At 48.4% G+C, this 17,449-nt stretch overlaps 5 protein-coding genes and 2 non-coding genes across 7 annotated transcripts; 1 reads left to right on the top strand and 6 right to left on the bottom strand.

The window, feature by feature from the left end:
* Nucleotides 1–2,017, bottom strand: FPRO_07801 (uncharacterized protein; the record flags this gene model as incomplete). The annotated part of the gene is made up of 3 exons (XM_031234103.1): nt 1–1,603; nt 1,649–1,865; nt 1,921–2,017. The coding sequence occupies 3 exons, from the start codon at nt 2,015–2,017 to the stop codon at nt 1–3; spliced, it is 1,917 nt and encodes a 638-aa protein (XP_031083874.1).
* A 953-nt stretch (nt 2,018–2,970) lies between these two features.
* Nucleotides 2,971–3,990, bottom strand: FPRO_07802 (uncharacterized protein; the record flags this gene model as incomplete). Its single annotated transcript, XM_031234102.1, has 3 exons — nt 2,971–3,185; nt 3,232–3,844; nt 3,889–3,990. 3 exons carry the CDS (start codon nt 3,988–3,990, stop codon nt 2,971–2,973), a joined length of 930 nt encoding a protein of 309 aa, XP_031083873.1.
* A 2,478-nt stretch (nt 3,991–6,468) lies between these two features.
* Nucleotides 6,469–10,639, bottom strand: FPRO_07803 (uncharacterized protein; the record flags this gene model as incomplete). Its single annotated transcript, XM_031234101.1, has 3 exons — nt 6,469–8,257; nt 8,305–9,563; nt 9,608–10,639. 3 exons carry the CDS (start codon nt 10,637–10,639, stop codon nt 6,469–6,471), a joined length of 4,080 nt encoding a protein of 1,359 aa, XP_031083872.1.
* Nucleotides 10,640–11,260: 621 nt separating this feature from the next.
* tRNA lies at nt 11,261–11,343 on the bottom strand. The gene is given in 2 exon segments: nt 11,261–11,295; nt 11,307–11,343. It is a non-coding gene; the product is annotated as a tRNA-His (tRNA).
* Nucleotides 11,344–11,440: 97 nt separating this feature from the next.
* On the bottom strand, nt 11,441–11,522 carry tRNA. The gene is given in 2 exon segments: nt 11,441–11,475; nt 11,486–11,522. It is a non-coding gene; the product is annotated as a tRNA-His (tRNA).
* A 2,816-nt stretch (nt 11,523–14,338) lies between these two features.
* On the top strand, nt 14,339–14,613 carry FPRO_07804 (uncharacterized protein; the record flags this gene model as incomplete). The annotated part of the gene is made up of 2 exons (XM_031234100.1): nt 14,339–14,482; nt 14,539–14,613. The coding sequence occupies 2 exons, from the start codon at nt 14,339–14,341 to the stop codon at nt 14,611–14,613; spliced, it is 219 nt and encodes a 72-aa protein (XP_031083871.1).
* Nucleotides 14,614–15,447: 834 nt separating this feature from the next.
* Nucleotides 15,448–16,690, bottom strand: FPRO_07805 (uncharacterized protein; the record flags this gene model as incomplete). Its single annotated transcript, XM_031234099.1, has 2 exons — nt 15,448–15,943; nt 15,999–16,690. 2 exons carry the CDS (start codon nt 16,688–16,690, stop codon nt 15,448–15,450), a joined length of 1,188 nt encoding a protein of 395 aa, XP_031083870.1.
* Nucleotides 16,691–17,449: the final 759 nt, after the last annotated feature.

The raw sequence follows: 17,449 nt of genomic DNA, 5'->3' as shown, positions 1-17,449 counted from the left end.
TCAAAGCTTGGCAAAGATCTCGTTTCCAGTACCTCCATACACAACTGCGAAGTCCTTAGCAAGCTGTTCTCGAGCTGAGACCTTTTCTCGCTTCGTAGTGACATTCTTCCCTTCCAAGAACCGATGGAAAATGTCCAGTGACACTTGATCACCGTCACTACCAGCGTCAACATAGAGCAGAACAGACACCAGTAAGTCTGCCACAGCCCAGAGAACTTCCCTAGCATCTCCCATTAAGTCTGCCGGCGATTCTCGTTCAATACGCTGCCTCAGGCTCTTCCAAACGTCCAAAGGGTTCAAGCCTTCAGGCCAAGATACCTTTCCTTGAAATGCCGTACCTTTCTTAATGGAGTCTTCGAGGGCGTTCAGAGTGTCCTGACCAGCCTTTGGATGCTTAATAGCCCTCAAGAAGTCAGTGCTCAACACATCTGTTGTGCCCTCCCAGATAGGCAGTACAGCACAATCGCGATGGAGGCGGGCGATATTGAGGTACTCTTGTTCTTCATTGGCAAGGTACCCAACACCACCGAGCGCCTCCATACAAGAGAAGAGTAGTTGTACCGATGCTTTGCAAACGTAAGCTTTTGTGAGCTGAGTAAGAACCCGAATCAATGGCGCAGCATGTTGTGCAGAAGGTGTCAACGCCTCTAGCGCAGATGAAAGATTTGCATCTGACGCCATGTCATGCTCCGAAACTCCAAGGACATATGATGTAAAGATGGTAAGAAGCATAAGGCCGCGATACTCGGAAGATACCTTTGAAAGGGTTCTCATGTGTAATGAACTCTCTGTGAGCTTCATTCGAGTTCCCTTTCCGCCACCAACCTCTCGAACTTGAGCATATGCTCTTGCGATGGCAAGTCCTCTTCCTAAATAACCCACAGCAGCAACTGAAGAGTGAACTCGAGTCAAGGTCAAAATTGTTGCGATTTCCTGGATGCCTCGGCCTTCTTGCCCTACAAGCCATGCTCGCATGTCCTGGAGGACTAGTTCAGCTGTTGGGAGACTCTGTGTGCCTGATTTGTTTTTCAAGCGCTGGATCCTAACTCCATTAAGTTGCTCCCCGTTGCTTTTCGGAAGTCCCGTAGCTGTGGTAGCACTCGCATCGTGCTTGTACATGGGAGCCATAAAGGTTGACAGTCCGCCTCTAGATGTTCGAGCAAGGAGAACAGTCATTCTTGAGTCCGTTGCTGACGAAAACCACTTGAAGCCATTGATACTCCATGGTCCTAATGGTATATCTTCATCCTTCGAGGCGAGCTGGATTTCAGAAGTTGGCATGTGCACTGCTGTTGTTTCGGTCAACGACACATCACTGCCCCCTGTTCGCTCAGTCATCCACTGGCCACTGGTCCAGGCACTCTGTGGATCACGTGTGGTTAGATGATTGAAAGCGTTCTCGAATACTTTCTTTTGCTCATCTGTGAGTTTTGCAACGAGTTCTGGGCTACTAAGGTGTGTTTGTAGAAGTCGAGCAGCGCCATCCTGCATAGCGGAAGGACAACCGACATTGGCACACGATGGCGTCCAAAGTTGTATGCGCATGAACTGGTATGCTCTTGCAAATGCCCCAAATGGAGTATCATATCCAGCGGCGACAAATCTAGACATGTCAATAGCTGATCAGTCAACAACGTAGATGTCTTACCCTCGGGACAGACCAAAATTCTGAAGACCACGCCACCCTTCACCAGTGACTAAATCACCCTTCCACTGGCCGAAAACATCACGACCTGATCCTTTAAGGAAGGGTTTGTTATGTTCAGCATCCGTGATCCAAGCAAAAACTTGGTCGGAGAGGACATCAGCTCCAAGTGAAGCCAATTCAGCTTGGACTTGCTGAACGATTTGATGTGGAAGAAACACTGCAAAGACAAGTAAGCACAGGCCTCGAGTAATATTAGTTGGCCTTAAACTGACACTTAAAGCATCTCTGAAAGGTCACATCATCATGAAACTGATTGTTCAGAACGGGAGGCTTCTGAAAGAAGCCCTTATCTGCGCCTGAAGCCTCCATGATTGAACGGGGTGAGAGAAGACAAATTTGAACATGTTGGATCCCGCCCGAGGCTGCTTTATCACTGTTGGTCTGCACTGCTAACACTTGTCAGAGCATTCAATCACAAGCCATCGACTACATCTCATCGGGGACCTCCAGTGGGGTCCGACCTCCAACTCGAGCCAGTATTCCGCCATTTTGGGTAAGTCGTGCGGAAGAGATTCCGGGTTCATGGACTTCTGGTGTTTTCACCGCGGAACTAAGAGCCAGAAACGGAATGTGAACCATGATCGTTGGTGGGATTATGCATGTTTTCTCCGCATTCTGGACTGGGGTCATACCTTGTCCCGAGGTTTGGCTTTCCAGCCTCCACATGAACCTATTCCCGGACCTGTTGTCGATCTTAAAGACTAACTACAAGGTCATATTCTTGGAAGAAGGCGGAGTTTGTCACGGGAAACGCAAGCCTACATTACGGGAACTAAGTTTAGTAATTAAGGGAAAGATTGTCGTAAATCATGAAATCATTCCTCAAAGTTCGGCCAGGATTGCTCTGAACAAATAATGGTATCAGTATCAAGTCATAAAGACAAGCGTCTCAGTCTTTAGACTCGGTGTGGCCGCTTGTCGGACAGGATCTTCCAATGCCAGGCCTGGTGTCCCTCATAAGTATTTCCTCCATACAGTACGTTCTCAAACAGGACCTATAGCAATAAGGATAAAGGCCACAAAACGTTCTATGGGCAATTGCAGTAAAGAGTGAAGAGCGGAGTTTAGTTCTTTTAGCTACCTAGAAACAGTAAAATATGAAAGCCGCGATACCAGCCGCTAATTTGTTGCCTTGTTGCTACCAGTACCAACATACAGCACAGCTGTAAACTAAAGAAAGTGAATGTCCATCGACACAACCTAGTCAAAGACTGTATTGCTGACCTATAGTTAAGAACCTAGATGAAACCCTCATAGTGGATTTATCCTGTAAAATGGTCACTCAACCACTGGCGAAAGCTTCTCGGCTGGATGTTGACGAGACCATTCAACGATGTATGCCCAAAATCGTAACGTCCCTCAACAGTAGCTTGAAGTTGCCGATAGAAGGCAACTTTTGCGTAGTCTCCCTGTTGATAGAAACCGCTCATAAGTCCCGCGATATCCGAAGCTTGCCATTGAGACAGAGAAAATGCCGCTTAACGAGTTAGCATAACCATTGTATACTTAGACTGTTAACTTACCGTTCAGGGTTCTTGAGCACTGCCCAACAATGTCACGAAGCGACAGACGATCTCCTCTCATCGTAAACTCCCGAGGCCAGTTCGCAGGTCCCAAATCAATGGCGGCAACGATGAATCGAGCAACATCATATACAGATGTCATGCAGACACGGACAGTATGCCCTCGAGAGTTCTTTTCAACGCACTCAGCGGTATAGGTATTCATGTCAAGAATGTAGGATCCCACGTTGGCTAAGTTTGAACCATAACCAATGGCCAAACTTCCGAGCCCCCGGGGGAGAAATCTCTCCATGAAGATACCGCAGGAGAATACGGTCCACTTCATCTGGGATGATCTTGCACAACGTCTGAGATGCTGCCTGGTTTGGGACGAGTATGAAAAGGGGTCGAGCGGATCGTTTTCGGGCCGCTTTTCGAGACTTCCTTCGAACTCGGATGGGACAAAGAACTGTACACCGCTTTGGACAGCTGCAGTAATCAGGTTGATCTGTTCACCCCCCGAAAAGGTGCAGATGACAAGATTAACTCCGTGAAGTGCGTATGCTAGGCTATTTTCGTCATTGTAGTCAACAACCATGACTTGAACATCAAGTGTTGCATATTCGGGACGTGACTGTGTTGTTAGAGACATCGTGTACACATAAGTGTAATACTTACAGAACGTGAGAGAACAACAACTTGATAAGCGTTTGCTGCTTTGGATATATGGCTTGCCAGGAGATATCCAAGGCCGGAGCCCCCAGCTATAGCTATTCGCATCGTCGTGAAAGTATTACACGCAGCTTCAGTAGAGTCTTCCAGGACAGTGTATAGATGTTAAGATAGTCGAGAAAGAGCTAGAGAAGGAATGACTGAGGTTAAACTTTTAAGAACTTGGCGTTGCTTAAATAGCTTCTTGTCTGAATTCTTGATTCTAGATATTGGGGGTGCAGTTGAGCCTCAAGTCTAAACAGATGCATGGCTGAGTACGGCAACAAGCATTGCACGGTAAACTCAGTGAACAAGGCTCGTCGGAGAGGCCTCGGTTACAGGCAGAAGCAGGGAATAAGACATCTGCGGTTCGAGGTCCAACCAAGAGCCTCTACTGGCTCCTGATAATTTGCCGTGGAGTTAGTAACGGACGAATGTCTGCACGTATTCTCACACAGTATAGCTTTGGAAAGCTATCTTCAACCTCCTTTTGGTCACAATTGTGGGGTGTACTTGAATTCCTGCTTCAAGTAATAGGTCCGGAATGGTGTTGCTTTGCCGTATGAAGTCAGGGGTCTCTGAATAAGGGTGCCTAACGAGTTTAAGGGCCCAAGAAGTTGTGAGAAAACTTTAACTACCAATCGCGGATTGGTCAGATCAAGTTACAAGAAGGGACAAATATCCCCCTGAGATCCTACACAGCACTTGTCTGGTCAATAGCCATAGAGTACAAGGGCAGTGCACATTGAAGCACAAGACCTATCGTGATCACATGCTGCTTTTTGGTTGCCTCGTTAGCCTTACGAGAGCTAGTCCGCTTGGTTGATGTAGCATGGCTGAGTTGAGGTTCACGGTGGATATGGATGTTTCGTTCTTGGGAACTCGATGTCTAATCATGGCATTCCAACACCCTCAAACTGACAGGTCAGTAACAAACACCCACCTGATCGATTGTTTATCTTCTATCCTTGTTCTATGCTTCCGCCACAAAGGAGGTGCATAACTCTGCGTCAGTCAAGGTCACGGTAGGAGTTGACCGACCAATCTTTAACCTGGACTTATGGGGAAGGGTGTTTAAGCACGATACATCAACTTCGGCTCATAGATTACACGCCTAGAAGGCACGCAGAATGCCTTGTGAAGTTGAAGCGGAGGCAATTCATGGTTCGCGGCATGCAGATATAGTTCAACGCCCGCCCCATCCGCATCACTGCATCACTGCATCGGACAAGCCGTCATTGGCTTGAAGATAGGCTACACTGATGCTAGCAAGGCAGAAGACACTGTAGCCTATTCTAGGGTGAGATCGCAGCGAGGCTCTGGCTCTCGGGGGCAAGAGTATCGAGTGTAGATCAACAACTCCAAGGGCCCATATGGAGATTGGGGGCCAAGACCCTGGCCCATCAGTGGTTGAGCTAATGCAGCAGCCCCCATTATCCATGTCTATTCCCCGTAGGGCTGACTGGGGTTGATAGGAGTGGCGAGCAATTGGGCGTATTCATTGGATATTATAGATATTGTTTCGGTGGAAGACAAGCCTTATTCTAACGTTCTTCTTGCCGTGTGGCACCGGTGACTTGCATAGCCATTTTCGAGAGACAGTAGTGATGGTGTAATTTTTGGCGATCAGAAGGGTCTGATCGGAAACGGCCGTTATCGTACCAGTCTATCGGGGTTAATCTGCGATTGAGATTGGCCATATGCAAGTGTGTCTGTGTGTGATTGTTTGTGTTGGAGGTTGTAAGCTGCATCGCAACACAGAATTTTCAGGTACCTCTATGCAGAGGGAGCCAATTCACCACCTCAGTTTCCTTCAGAAGAAGCTTTTTGCTGCAATGCGTGAGTTTCGCTACATTTTGCCTATACAGTTAATGTGTGTCGTTGGGAGCCTCCGAAAGGTTTCCCCTGGTGATCAATGCATCAAGTCACTTTTCACAAGTTCTACATAGGCGCCTAAGCCACTAAGGTACCAACATGAAGCTTGAAACTTCAAATGAGAAGACTCGGGTATATTTCTTGAAGTCCTTATCTGAGTAAGGCCCGAACTGTTAGATTTTATCAGTAAAACATCAAGCTTGGAAAGGATGAACACTACCATGGATGCATGCAAATGATCATAATACCGGGGTACCTACATCTCCCAACCATATACTAGTTGGGCGGCATAACAGCACTATGGGTGCCTTGTCGAGGTTTCACCGAGTTGCCAACAAGACTCGTTGCTAGCTTTTTGACACTCAAGAATGTGACCAGCATTATCTCAATTACGTGATGAGTCAACTCAGTAAACGACCTGTGAATGTCTTAACCTTCAGGTTAAATTTTCATAGTGAGACGTGTTTAGAGTTAACGGTAGCTCAGTTCTGTCGTCGATGGCGGCTTCGCCTGAGACATCTCTAGGCTACACAAGTTGGGGTTTCAAGCAAGACTCACGTACAGAAATTTTGTATTCATCCATCTTCGACTTCGGTTCTTCCAGTCCCAAGCTGAAACCATTCAGGGCAAGCACTTTGCTAGGCAACAGACCAATATCGTGTTTCGCCCTGTCTAAGCCTGGAGTGCAGTCTCATCCCTCGTGTTACCACTACCCTTCCTCCAGCCCTCAGTATGGTCAATCTTCTTTCTAGCCACACTCTCAGACCCCTCAGCTCCCCATGCACCTCCTCCAGGTGTGCAGATAATGATACGATCTCCAGCCTTCATAGCAGCTGTGTTTTTAGCCCCCATGTTGATACGTCGCTCCTCGTATTCAACCTCCCCTGCATCTTCCTTTGTGTGAAACTGTTTCAGAGAAGTCTGCCAGTTGGCCTTTTCAACGTTGCGCACCCATAGGTTCAGACCACATTCTCCATCGCCACCACCATTTAGCCCATATGGGCGATAGACGCGACGCTCACTGAGGATAGACACTTGAAGGGGGATCCGGAACTCAATGTCACGGATGACGCCGTCACCACCACGATGCTGGCCTCGCCCTCCTGAACCGGACCGAATAGAGAACTCACGGAGAAGTACAGGATAACGACGTTCGAAAATCTCCGAATCTGTGATTCGAGTGTTTGTCATATGACAGTGAACACCACTGGTTCCCTCCCAGTCAGAACCCGCACCACTTCCGCCAGCAATCGTCTCGTAGTATCCGAACCCCTTGACAGCTTCGGCGCCGTCTTGGTTCCCGCCAAACCCGAAAGTCAAGTTGTTACAGCATCCCTGACTGGCAGCACAAGCCTGGAATGCTTTGAAAATAACATCCGTGATGCGTTGACTGGTAAGGACATTGCCTCCCACTACCGCAGCCCCTGGCGACGGCGACAGGATGGACTTGGGGGGGATCTTGACATGAATCGGCTTCAAGCATCCTTGGTTGAGTGGGATGTCTTCGGAAATCAAGCATCTCAAACAGTAAATAATAGCACTGAATGTGATGGCCTGGGGGGCGTTGATGTTTCCGTAGACTTCGGGGCCAGTACCCGAGAAATCAAATTCCGCTTCACCCTTTTCTGGGTCAATGCGGATTTTCAATCGAATGGGAGAACCGTCGTCCATAAAGTCAACTGCCGAGAGGTCTCTGCCTTTGAATCGCTTGTAAACATCTTTGAGTAGTCGGCGCACACAATGCTCGGCATTGTTCTGGATATGAACCATATAGAACTGCACTGTCTCCTCGCCATACTCTGCAATCAGAGTCTCAATAAGTGAGATTCCCTTTTGATTAGCCGAGACTTGAGCTCTCAAGTCGTTGATGTTGTCAGCCAGACAACGGGTTCCACTGCAGCCTGGATACTTGGCGGGTTCTTCATAGAACAACTCGACAACTCGTTTCTCATCGAACTTGCCACCACTCACAAGCTTCTCACTTCTGATGGAGGCGCCCTCCTGGTAGAGCTCTCGCGAGTGAGGGGGCATGCTTCCGGCGCTGATACCGCCAATATCAGCATGGTGAGCTCGAGACGCAGCGTAGAAGAGGATGTTTTCTGCCTTCTCATCAAACGCTGGCATCAATAAGGTCACATCCGGAAGATGAGTTCCTCCATACGAAGGGTGATTAGAGATTATGACATCGCCCTTCTCCAGCCTTCCTTTCCAAATCTCAGCCTGGCGTCGTACACAAGTAGACATCGAACCAAGATGGACAGGTAGATGAGGAGCGTTGGCTACAAGGCCGCCTGTGGCATCGAAAATGGCACACGAAAAGTCAAGTCTCTCTTTGACATTCGTGCTAACACTAGTCTTTTGTAGGGCACGTCCCATCTGCTCAGCGATTGCCATAAATCGATGACCAAAAATACTAAGCATGATGGGATCAACCTCACGATCCTCAGATGATTTGGCAGACCTAAATCCATTAGAATACAACAAAATTGTAGTCGACAGACGACTTACTCGGACTTTGCCCCCTCTTTCTCCAGATTAATGACTACATGAGTCTTGAGAATAATCGCGGTTGCCTTTGGTGTTACAACGATCGTTTGAGTACCATCGGCAAGCATGGCTGGTCCAGGGATAGAATCGCCAGTATCTAGATCTTCAAGTTTGAATATAGGGGTTTCCTTCCTACCACCCTCAAAGTATACCTGCTGGCTGTCAATCTTCTTCTTGTCGGAAACCTTCTGCTGCTTTAGTTCCTTGAGTTGCTTGTCAACAGTATCATCTTGGTGTCGGAAACTCTTGCCGATACCACGAACACGGACATCATCAACGATGATGTCTCGCTCGTCAAGCGTGAAACCGAATTCATAGCGGTGCTGCTTCACAAAGGCTTGGCCAAAATCCCATTCTCTCCCATCGAAATGTTCCTTGGCCTCTTCAGGCGTCGGTCTGACGATCATGAGGGCTGACTCAGTGCCGCGGTATCTCATGTTGAGGTATTCTTCAAACGCAATTTCATCTTCTTGGAAGCCTTGATCTTGTAGGGAGTTTCGTGACTGGTCCTTTAGCTTCTCCATTTTCTTCTTCAGTTCATCAACTGTCTTGTCGTCGTCCCTCCATACCAAGGAATCGGGCTCTTGTCGTTCGTCAACGACATCTGCTAAAGCCATACCGTATGCGGAAAGAACTGAAGAATATCGATGAACCAGGATTTGCTGAATGCCCAGGGACTCTGCAATGGCGACAGCGTGCTGACCTCCAGCACCGCCAAATGTTGCAAGTCGATGCTTTGAAGAATCGTGTCCCTTGGCTTCGGTAATCGACCGGATGGGGCGAGTCATTGTCTCATTAGCCACGGTCAAGAATCCATATGCAACCTCGTCTACCGTCAGGTTTTTGTTATTCTCCCGGTTCACTTGATCTGCGAGCTCCTGAAGCACTTTTCGGCTGGCCTCGATATCCAACCCTTGGTCCTCATTCTCTCCAAAAATCTTGGGAAAGAATTCAGGAAGTAGGCGGCCAAGTACCAAATTTGCATCTGTGACGGTGGCTGGACCTCCTTTACGGTAACACGCAGGACCTGGATGAGCGCCTGCGGACTCAGGTCCAACAACGAAAAGTCCATTCCTGAAAAAGAGGCGAGAGCCACCACCAGCAGCGACCGTGTTGATGTCGAGTTGCGGTGACTGAATTGTAACGCCAGCAGTTGTTGTCTCGAACACATGTTCGTAACGGCCTTCGCCATATCTCGAAACATCAGTGCTTGTGCCACCCTACTCGAGTTAGTCTGCTGCTTGGAACGCATCGCTTAACTCACCATATCGAAGCCGATGACCGGTGTCTTTGTTTCTTCATCATACGAAGTGATAGCGTATCCCACGACACCCCCTGCAGGGCCTGATAAGATTGCCTTGAGTCCTGTGAACTTTTCCACGTCGACAAGACCACCATCACTCTGCATAAACTCGCATCTCGCTCCCTTAGCACCCTTCTCCTCCTTCACACTACGAGTTCCAAGGCCGCCTTCAAACCCAGCCTGGAAGCCATCAATGTACTTGCGGATAGCCGGTGTGAGGTAAGCATCAGCACAGACAGATGTAGCTCGTGAAACCAGTTTTATCATAGGCATGAGTTCGTGGCTTAGTGATATATGTTGGAAGCCGATATCCTTAGCTATCCGCCCAATCAGAGCTTCATGGTCAGGATAGGTGTAGCCGTGCATCAGACAAACAGCAATGCTGCGAATGCCTTGGTCGTAGACACTCTTGAGCTTCGATCGAATGTCTTCTTGTTCGGCTTTTTTGAGGATTCTGACTGTTTCTCCAGACAACCCTCGAACAAGAGCCTTGCCTTCGGCTTCTTTGGTGCCGACTCGAGCCTCTGCTTCTGTTTGCGTTCTTTCGGGGTCCTCAGCGTAATCTTCGAGTGTAACCCGCTCGTCAATCTCAATAACTTTCTCATATAAGACGTCGGGCTTCCGAATTGCAAGGTCAAAGATTTTGGGCCTCGACTGATTTCCGATGGTCAGGCAGTCCTTGAAACCCTTGGTAACGACCATGGCGATTTTTTCTCCCTTTCTCTCGAGCAAGGCGTTTGTGGCGACAGTTGTTCCCATCCGGATCGAATCAATCTGAGAAGTGTCCAAAGCTTCGCCTCGAGGAATATCTCTACCGAGGAAGTGGCTCATGATGCGCCGAATACCCTCAAGCGGGGCATCCTTGTAGTTGGCCGGGTCTTCGGACAGAAGCTTGATGATAATTTCCTTCCCATTGCTCTCTCCTACACAGTCGGTGAAAGTTCCACCTCTGTCAATAGCGATTCTAATACCGCGCTGTGATGTTGCTGTCATGGCGGATATCTTTCGGAATGTTGGTGAGGGGAAGAGGGGTTAAAGCGAAGGTCTCAAGAGCATCAAAACGTGCGTGTGCGTTTAATGATTGAGATAGATGTTGCCAAAAACGACAAAGGTCAGTTACATTCCAGTTAGCGACCTCCAGAACAAGTATGCATCGCTCTTTGTGCAAGTTGAAACTACTTGGGTGAGACTCTCAGGCCGCTGTCATGTCGTCACAAACCCCACGTTGCGTGATTGGTAATTGATAGCTTCAATCACCCGAATAGGCAATTTTAAGGACAGTTATTCACCGAGATCAATGTAAGGTATTTTTGAGTACAATGTTCTCTTTGATAGTGTGTTTTTACAACTACAGACTGCTGGGGAGGATAACAAAAACACCAAAAGAGTGGAAGAGAGTCAAAGTTTTACAACCATAATCTTAACAACAGCCATTCGCAATTATGGTTTGCACTCCCGGTCAAGTTGTGTCCGTTAAACGATTCCAAGAAACCTTACTTTGATAAGCCTGCAATGTCCCTATGAACAAAGAGGAGCAATGCCTTAAAGCCTATATGAGGCGGAGAGCAATCCCATGCAAAAAGAAACACATGAATCAATTGTTGATCACGATTTTGCCGTCAGCAAGACTCGAACTTGCGTTTTCAGTGCTTTCAAGTAGCCACAAACTGATGTACTGACCCCTATACGATGACGGCTTTCAGTTGTTTGTTGGGAAACGAGGCGTAAAAGAAGTTTATGGATACAGTGGCAAGCATTGGATGAAGCAAAAATCAAGCAAAATGCCAAAAGCTTTGCCGTCAGCAAGACTCGAACTTGCGTTTTCAGTGCTTCGAAGAGCCACAAACTGATGTACTGACCCCTATACGATGACGGCTATTTTCCAGTTGATATAATCCCTGTCGATTGTATTGCACTATACCCTAAGCATGGTTTGAGGTGTTTGGGTCTCATCCACGTTCTTGGCAACAATTGATCAAAGAATAAGAGTAGCTTCCTTTAACCCAATGACCAAGACACATGGAGTTGAAATATTGGCAATACCAAAACCGGACACCTGTAAAGTATAGGTAGTTACTAAAGAGAAGAGGAAACCACTAGAAACCCCAGTTATCGGGAGTGGCGGATCCTGACTCAATCTAGCGGCGAGCTTATCAACAGCTTCGAGACACCGGAAAGCTTCATAGAGTTTTTACAGTATTGCAAAAGGTTCTGCTCCAGCTGAGGTTCATTCTATGTCTTTGCCGTTACATATGCGAGAACTATTCCAGCCGGAGTCTCGGGTCCGGCGTCTCCGGAGACGCACGGAGCAGATTACCGGAGACATGGGATGCGGAGGACGCCGGACGGCTCGAACGTGTCACGGAATGGGAAGAATATCATGCAGCTAACAATCTGCCGGTAGGTGGAAACTGAAGGACAAGTCAATACAAGACTTTGATCGACCGTTGAAGGCAGAGTTTGTGATTGTCATGAAACAGGCCACTAGTCACACAATATGTATGGCATGGCTGGCACTCGAAAGGATTGTAGTTTGCAAAATTCAAGACGACAGCATATTGGAGCTTCGGATCTGAGCTCACCGATGGGCTTTGTAGTGTTGACGTATACATTCATCCGTCTGGCGTCATTCCTTGTGAAAACTTCAGACTTGAAGGAACTGTCTGTGCCCCACTCACGAGATCAGCATGAAGTGAAATCTCATTGATTAATGAGGCTTACTACAAACGCTCATCTCATCTCCAACGTCTCGAGATTGGAGTTGCTGGGATAAGGCGTGGTTCTCAATGGTGTCTCTCATCGAGTGATTCACTGACAACACACTCCCACCGCCTCTTCCTCTAAGCGCTTGGAGCGATCTGTTGATAGGTATTACAGAACAGCTGAGCCATTCGATTCATGGCCCAAGACACAATCGAGCTAAACCTGACTCGTCGGACACCGGCTCTGACTTGTGCCAATGATGCAGTGGCTAGGACGCTAGGTTACTAACTGCCAGCGCGAACCTCCATGCTTGTTGGGGGGCGATCCCCATGCATTAAGGCCATGTTTTTAAATCCCTTCGGTTAACCGATTGGAGATGAAAAGACCTTCAAGATGCAGGGTAGCGGGCATTCGCAAGGTACGGACCCTTATCCCAGTCCCTCTTGGTCCCACGGCATGGAACCCCAGGAATTTGTCGGAAACACAGACAGTGAAGCACACAGGCGGTAGAACCGTAGCACGTTACGTAGGCCGTGGTAGGCCTAGACCTCGTGGATACGAAGCTCAGGCTCGAAAAGCAAGGGGACCAACCCAGTAACTGCGATGAGCATCTAGAGCGCCAGGCGCGGCGATAAGCGTTTGGATGAGAGTAATTGAGGAACGAGGATGCACACTATAGCAATGCAGATGCAGCAGCAGTGCATCAGATGAAGCCATTGGCGCTCTGTTTAGAATAGATATCTCATCAGTGCAACAGAAGCAACACAACGAACGACACGACACGGCTGCAACAAGACTGAAAGAGCCCCGAGTTGAGAGTTACTCACTCCCCCATCTGCCGTCATCGTCGGCCTCAATTGTGTTTCCATGTGCCTCGGGTTGAAAAGACGAGACAGGCCAAGTTTATTAGCCCACCTGATCGACGTCACATCTCTCGCGCTCCGGACCCTTTTCCCAAGTCTCAGTTGGGTCCAGTTCAGTCCAGCACAGTCACGGCCAGCCCCGCCCAATTCTATTGCCTCCACCGCCCGCTTTCGGAGCCTCGCGGTGAACGAACAAGAACCCTTTATTCTCGCTGTTGATTTAAGAGAGACGGGTCCAGCTTGGTCATTCCAGTTCCCCCAAAACCCAGCGCCTCTGCGGGTAAAAGTGGCCCATTGAATTTAATGGGTGTCCCATAATCAGTAAGCCAAAAACGGGAGAGACATGGAGGGGGGTGCGTTTCCACGAGCTTCTGCAGTTGTGTTGTGTGTCTTTGTCATTTTGCTTCTAATTGCCTATCGAATTGGAAATCGCATAGCAAACTTTGGTGGTGCACATGCGTCTGTGAGTTTGTGTTATATGCCGTCTAAAAAAGTGAGGGATCGTACTTGTGCATATGCAGTGCATGTGTAAACAAACGACGGGCTGGCCAACGTTGTTCATTGCTGCTGTAACAAGCAAGCCTTGGTCCCTGTATGTATCTGACTGAGCATGGATGGACAAACTTGACTACTGCACATGCATTTATACTGTGTGACAACAGCTTCTTTAACGATGGGACTCAACTAGGTAAGGTAAACAATCAAACTTGCACACCTCCCCCCTGCTCATGGCCGCGGCCTGAATGTGGTGAGAGCGATGAGCTGGAGGCGAACTGACCAGCCGCTGGCTCCACCAAGGCATGATTCATTCATCAGCCGCCTTGTCTCGCCTCGCCTCGCCGCTCTTTATAAAGCCCCGACCAGATTCGTTTTCCACCGCCAACTCCTGTTTTGTTTTGATCGCTTCATCTTCTGTCACTGTCGTTGTGTGAATGAGTCTTTGATTTGGTTCTTGCTTTTCACGCATTTCTCGAAACGCCGTCACTGCATCCGACTTCCTACAAAGACGGCCTACTTGGCTCAACTTCTTACCGCTTCCAACATAAACTCTCACCGACCCAAGGACCTGTCCAGTTCATCTCTCAGAAGTCTACCTTTTCCACAAATTCAACAAAGAAACACCGCCATGCCTCCTAAGCGAATCCGTTGCACCGCTGCCTCGTGCCGTGAGCCCGCTCAACGGATCGTCGGCGACTGCACCTTTTGCCAAGGCCATTTCTGCGGCAAGCACCGTCTACTAGAAGACCACAAGTGTACCGGTCTCGAGGACGTAAGTTCAGCACCTCATACAAACCCATGGATGCAGACCCGCTAACCCACATGCAGTGCAAGAAGCAGTCTCACGAGCGTAACGCTGCACAACTCGAGTCGGAACGAACCCAGGTTATCCGGGGCGTGTAAATCGACCAACGAGAGTCATTATCACCTAACATATCTATCATGGTTCGGACTGGAGACTGCCGTCACTCCTAAAGTCCGCAATGCGCATTCTGACGGCCACGACATAATGAGATTGGATTCCGAGACAGCATCATCAGATGCATAGCGTTATTCGCCGGTGTATATTTCTATTCGGATAGTTGAGGGTGCGTTGGCGTACAGGATATGATAAGGGGACATTGTCCCCTCCCTTAGCGGGCTCTGAATTGATTCATTTCTTCATCGCAATCTCAAAGCGAAGTGTGTCCATTGAGATTTGGTAATCCTTAGAATTCGTCGATCAATCGACGGGTTTCAGTCGACTGCTGCTGTAGAGGCGGTGACATTGCTTGACTACTTGACTCAGAATGGAGTGAAGATCCGTTGTCTTGGCTTGATTACGTGTTGTTCGAGCCTGGTCTCCGATACGACTTCAGAGAACCACGAGGACCCTGCCTAGGTTGTTTTACCGGCTTATCTCCGATATCGTATCGGGCCCATGACTGATCTCGTGAGCGTCTGTCAAGACCGCGCATACGATAGTGCCGCTTAGGCTGGACCACAGAAGTGTGTCAGCAAGAGACTAATAACTTTGTCTTTGTAGAATAGGGTATCAATGGGTATTAATGCGTCTGGAGGTCAATCTTTTCTGTCAATTCTCAACGCCAACCTTCACAAGCGCTCATATACGTGGTCAAATTGACTACTGCCAGCGACTTCAGGCAACTCGATCCTGGGGATTATTATGGGGTGGTTGGTTCCGGGGGCGGGGCCGTGGATGGGGTTATTCATCTGTCATGAGAGCCTGGGAACCCATCATACATCACCCTCTTCTTTGATTACAATATTCTGTGAAACCTCCGTTTCGACCAGTGTATCGCTCTGAGCTTCCGGTTCTACCTTTTCGGCTTTGAGCTGACGTCCGGCAGACACCTTTGCTCGATCGGCAGCTTTGCATAGTCCTTCATGGCCAAGATCACATTCACCGCACTTGCGACCGACAGGAAGACACACCGACTGTCCTAACCCCACCAGAAGATGATTGATCTCATGCCATCGATCTTGTGGGAGCCATGACTGAAGTGTTGTTCGTGTCTCCTCTGGGTTCTTCGTTTTGTGCCAACCCCAAAGATTTGTGATACGATGTACGTGCACATCAACACCAATCCCCAGATGTTTACCCCATGCTACGGACATGCAGAGATAAGCCATCTTGGGTCCGACGCCCGGTAGCGATACGAGGCCCTCGATGGTGTTGGGGATATCGCCATCCCATGTATCGCGGAGTATCTCAGCTGTTTGCTTGATATACCTGAAAACCAGTCAGTCCAATCTCGATCAGTCCATACCGATCGGGTGACACAAACTTCGTCTTGTTGTTGTGAAAGCCGACCGCCCAGATGAACTCGTTTAGAAGCTTAGGGTCGATTGCCAGTATGTTATTTAGGTTTAGTCCTGGGGGCGCCCCAGGTTCAAACGGTGGCAGCTCAGTTTGCATCTTCTTCATAACCACGGCGTTCACCGTGTCCTTCGTCTGACTCGACAGCATGAGCGCCACTAGTGTGTGAAATCTTTGGTCTTTTGGAGACGCGTTTCGATCCGCCAGGCGTTCGCATCCCATAGTGTCAACAGCTGCACCGTAAGCTCGCCCACCTGGTGCCCGCATCTTCCTCACAGTATCATAAACGGCCTCCCAATCTGACGGAGGTTCCATCTTCGTTTCGCCAGTTGTTGCATCGAAGGCTTTGCGAGCAGGCTTACGAACCCGTCGCGCTTTTGCTGGGGGTGGTGGGATATCATCGAGGGCTTCGTCGACCACTTCAGGCTTTACAGCTTGGGTGGATGTCGAAATTTCAGTCTTGTTCACTACGGCACGCCTTCGTTTACGAGCAGGACCTCCATTGTCTTCGATATCGGCGAGCGTGTGTTTGGACTCTTCTGTTGAGGTGAAGGCAAATTTGGCCAGTGCAGATCTTGTCAGTCGTCTTGGAGGTGAAATAGGCTCCGCCGCATGATCGAATAGTTTCGAAGCATCTCTTGATATCCGTGATGAGCGCATTTTGTTTGTTTCGTCCGATTCGTTTGGTAATTGTAGATTGTTCTAAGTCGCGACTTATCATGGTCCCCTTTTCATAGGTTGACAAATGAGATCTCACGAGTTGCAAAGATTGTCCCCACCCACGGTGCTAACGTTTGTGGAGATACCCCAGAGTCTAGGGTGATGCTTCTTCAAAACACGCCTGGAGCGCAAACACTATCTGAAGAAAATCTCTTTACTTGCTTAGGTCTTAAGTAGGCCCATATGGTACCCGAGATTTTAGGCCTCGAGTATATATTGTGTTACAGGAAATATAAGAGATTTAATTATCGGAAAGCAGATTCTTAAGTAGCTGCCATGTGGCACGTAAGCATAGTAGGCAGCTTGAAGCTTCGCGAGATAGATGCCTAGCAATTTTAGCAGTCAATTATTGCGGCCATCAAGGTACCGTTTTGTACGAGTACCTAGACTTCGGGGACCATAGAGCTTTTGATAAAACACGGTGCCAAAATCTGATCTAAAGATCTACTAAAGTACACTAAACTTACCTAAGTCTTTTCATCCCTTAGGATAAAGATCCTAAGGTTCCTTGCCTGCTTGCCTCCCCTTGCAAGACCAGGTAGTTTCTTGCCCTCTAACATCGAACTGTTTACCCTTAGTACTTAAAAATTCAATAGTCGCGTCTGGCAATTTCCTGAGGTTTGTCGGCTGTCGACTGCACAGTCTTTATCGCCATAGATATAGGTCACCTTAGTAGAATGATTCAATATCCCTGTCAAG

The sequence above is a fragment of the Fusarium proliferatum genome (assembly GCF_900067095.1).
Source record: "Fusarium proliferatum ET1 genome assembly, contig: FPRO_scaffold007, whole genome shotgun sequence".
In the NCBI taxonomy this organism is placed as follows: Eukaryota; Fungi; Ascomycota; class Sordariomycetes; order Hypocreales; family Nectriaceae; genus Fusarium; species Fusarium proliferatum.
This window is presented reverse-complemented; position numbering and strand designations above follow the sequence as displayed.